The 3,510-nt window shown below is 71.0% G+C and overlaps 1 protein-coding gene across 1 annotated transcript in view; it reads right to left on the bottom strand.

The window, feature by feature from the left end:
• DTX1 (deltex E3 ubiquitin ligase 1) overlaps window positions 1-3,510 on the bottom strand; it is a 9,726-nt gene that overhangs the window by 3,701 nt on the left and 2,515 nt on the right. The window contains exons 2-3 of the mRNA XM_085326101.1: window positions 3,324-3,509; window positions 3-413 (exon numbers count right to left, since the gene is read on the bottom strand). Coding sequence (XP_085182227.1) covers window positions 3-413; window positions 3,324-3,509 — 597 coding nt within the window. The remainder of the gene's footprint in view (window positions 1-2; window positions 414-3,323; window position 3,510) is intronic.

Raw genomic sequence — 3,510 nt, 5'->3', positions numbered from 1 at the left:
GCGGCGCTGCGAGGCCAGGATGGCGTTGGAGGCCGCCCGGGTGCTGGTGACCAGCAGGCACTGCTGGCAGGAGCAGGGCCGCCCGCCGCCGGCGCCCAGCGGCCACGACTGCGACTTGGGGATGGCGCCGGCGGTGAGCGGGTAGGCGAGGTCCATGCGGCGCCGCAGCCGGCGCCGGCGCTGCGTCTGCCGGTTGGTCTGCGCCATGCTGCTGAAGGAGATCACGTAGCAGAAGCCCAGCGAGGAGAGGTCGAGCCAGGGGTGCTGCTTCTCGTAGGCGTTCTGGATGCTGATGCAGATGTCCATGTCGTAGGGCGTCCAGGAGCTGCTGTCGTTCTCCCACTCCCACACGATGCCCTTGCCCGGCGCCGAGGACGGGTCGTAGAAGTTCCTGCGCACCGGGCGCACGGTGCCTGTGGAGCGCAGCGGGCTCAGGGGCTGCGCCGCYGGCACCCGCAGCAGCACCCCGGCACCCCAGCACAGCATGGCACCCGCCACAGCACCCCCACAACACACCACAGTGCACCCGCCACGGCACCCCGGCACAGCATCCTGCACGGCACGGCACCCGCCACAGCGCCCCTGCACCGCACCGCTCCGCACCCACCGCGGCACCCTGGCACCCCTGCATGGCACGGCACCCGTCACAGCTCCCCTGCACCGCACCACACCGCACCCACCGTGGCACCCCGGCACAGCACCCTGCACGGCACGGCACCCGCCACAGCGCCCCTGCACCGCACTGCACCGCACCTGCCGCGGCACCCCAGCACCCCTGCACAGCACGGCACCCGCCACAGCACCCCCACACCACACCCACGGCGGCACCATGGCATGGCACCCTGCACGGCACCCTGTGTGGCAACCCAGCACCCCTGCACTGCACCTTGCATGGCACCCAGACACCCCAGCACAGAACCCTGGCACAGCACCCTGCACAGTGCCCCGCATGGTAGCCTGACTCCCCGGCACAGCACCTTGCACGGCACCCTACCCAGCACCCCAGTGCCGTACCTCAGGACCCTGCATGGCACCCTGCATGGCACTTCAGCACCCCAGCACAGCCCCCCGCATGGCACTCTGGCACCCCGCACGGCACCCTGGCTCAGCCCACGCACGGCCTGCGCCTGCAGCGTCACACCAGCCCTGCCTCYATCCCGGGGGCTCATGCAGCGCCCAGCGCCCCGTGCGACACCCGCACCCTGCTCCCAAGGAGGAGGAGGGGCAGGGGCGCCCTTCGGGCGGGCGCCGTGCTGGGGAGGGGGGCGCGTTTCGCGGAGCCACTGGGCACGGAGCCCTGGGAAGGGGGACGGCGCGCTGCCCCCAGCGCTGTTTTCCAGTGCGTGGGGCCGGGTTCGTCTCCAGGATCCCGCCGGGATTCGCCCCGCGGGGCCGGGGAAGCGTTTCCCAGCTGGGCGGCGCGTGGGGCCACGGGGTGATCTCCGGCCGGGGCTTGGAGTCACGGGACCACGGTGCTGGCCCCCGGCGTGGTGGCCCCGCGGCCGCTGCCGGCCTCCCCGCGCAAAGCCGCATCCGCCTTCCTCGCTGCTCGCAGCCAGGGCGGATTTGGCCACCGGTGCGACGTTCCCGGGGCCCGGCGGTCACCGCGGCTCGCACCCGAGCCATCGCCACCGTCGCCAGAAGGACGGCTCCGGCCCGGCATGCGGCGCGCTTCAAACAGCCCGCTGGGCTTTTTCTGTTCCCCTTCTCCAGCATCGTTTACCCAGCCCTATTAACGACTCTAATAACGGTCATTAATCATCTGCCGTTGCAGGCAGCAGAGCCCGGCCCCAGTGCCGGCTTGCGCTGAGACAGCGCCGCTCGCTCCTGGCGATGGGAACCCACGGGAACCCGGCCGCTCACATCCGTGTCCCACATCCCGCATCCYGCATCCCGCGCGCATCTGTGTCCCGAATCCTGCATCCCGCTTGCATCTGCATCCCGCTGCCCACTTGCATGTGCATCCCACATCTTGCTTGTGTCTCGCTCACATCCTGTATCCCACTGCCCGCTCACATCCATGTCCTGCATCTTGCTGCCTAATCACGTTGGCATCCGAAATCCCGCGCTCTGCTCGTGCCCGTGCCCCACATCCTGCATCCGTGTCCTGCATCTTGCTGGCCGTTTGCATCTGCATCCCACTGCCACTCATATCCACATCCCACATCCTGCTCACATCTGCCTCCCGCTGCCTGCTCACATCTGCATCCCACATCCTGCTTGCACGTGTCCCGTACCCCACTGCCCATTCGYATCCGCATCTCACATCCCACTTGCATCCACGTCCCACATCCTGCTCGCATCTGCATCCCGCATCCTGCCCACATCCACATCCGGCATCCCGCTGCCCACTTGCATCCGCTCGCATCCACGTCCCGCTGCCTGCTCGCATCTGCAGCCCGCAGCCCACTGCCCGCTTACACCTGCATCCTCCCCGCACGCGCATCCCGCATCCTGCTGCCGCTCGCATCCACATCCCAACCCCGCTCACATCCACATGCTGCTGCCCGATTGCATCTGCATCCCGCATCCCACTGCCACTCGCATGCACATCCCACATCCCGCTCACATCCACATCCCGCTCACATCCACGTCCCGCATCCCGCATCCCGCTCACGTCCGTGTCCCAGGACGGCCCCAGCCCCATCCAGCCTGAGGAGCACGCGCAGCCCTCGCACCCGCAGGGTCCCCGGGGCCCCCGGCACCTGCCCCGTCCCCGCTGAACCGGGGGCCGCCAGGAGCCATGCCGGGGCCATGGCAGCGCCGCGCTGCGCCGCCGGGCAGCGGAGCCGCGTTCCCGCAGCTGGGAACGGGGTCACCTCGTTCCGCGCCGTCGGTCCTTGCCGCAGGCACRGCGCGGGCCGAGCCCTCGCCGCGGCAGCCAGAGCGCGGTGCCCCATGCCCCACGCCCCACTCTTAGGGCCCCCCAGCACAAGGCCCGCGCGTCCCCGGGCCCCCGGGGGGACGCTAGGGGCGAGCGTCGCCTGTTGTGGCCTCCGGACCGGGCAGCACGCCCAGGCTAAACCCGCGGCCGGAGAGGACCGACGGGGCCAGCCGCAGCGCCGGGGGGCAGGCGCCAACGCCGGGGACGGCCCGTGGGGAAGGAGCCGAGGGGCCCTCCGGCCTCGCGGGTCCCCGGCGCAGGAAGAAAGGGGGGAAAGAGAGAGGAGAGGAGGAGGGAGGCTGAGTCGCCCGAGGTTCCCAGGGCGCAGGGAAGGAAGGACGGMCGGCCGCCCGGGCCGACGCACACGTGGACGGAGGTGCCGGGAGCGATGCAACGAGTGAGAGACGCGGAGGGGGGCCGGCCGGCCAGAGCCCCTTACCCGTGTCCTGCCGGAGCTGGTGCATGGAGCGCAGGTCGATGACGTAGGGCGCCAGCTGCGCGTCGGCCTGGCCCAGCGGCACGCTGCCCCGCGCGTCCTCCTTCAGCACGCTCTCGATGTGGTGGCACACGGCCGCCGAGTAGGGCCTCCAGCGCCCRTGCTCGCCGAGCCACTCCCAGACCACGAC

Source organism: Rhea americana, unplaced genomic scaffold, assembly GCF_003343005.1.
Source record: "Rhea americana isolate MKP2758 unplaced genomic scaffold, rheAme1 scaffold_128, whole genome shotgun sequence".
Classification (NCBI taxonomy): domain Eukaryota; kingdom Metazoa; phylum Chordata; class Aves; order Rheiformes; family Rheidae; genus Rhea; species Rhea americana.
Note: the sequence above shows the minus strand (reverse complement) of the source record. Positions and strands in the feature narration are given on the sequence as shown.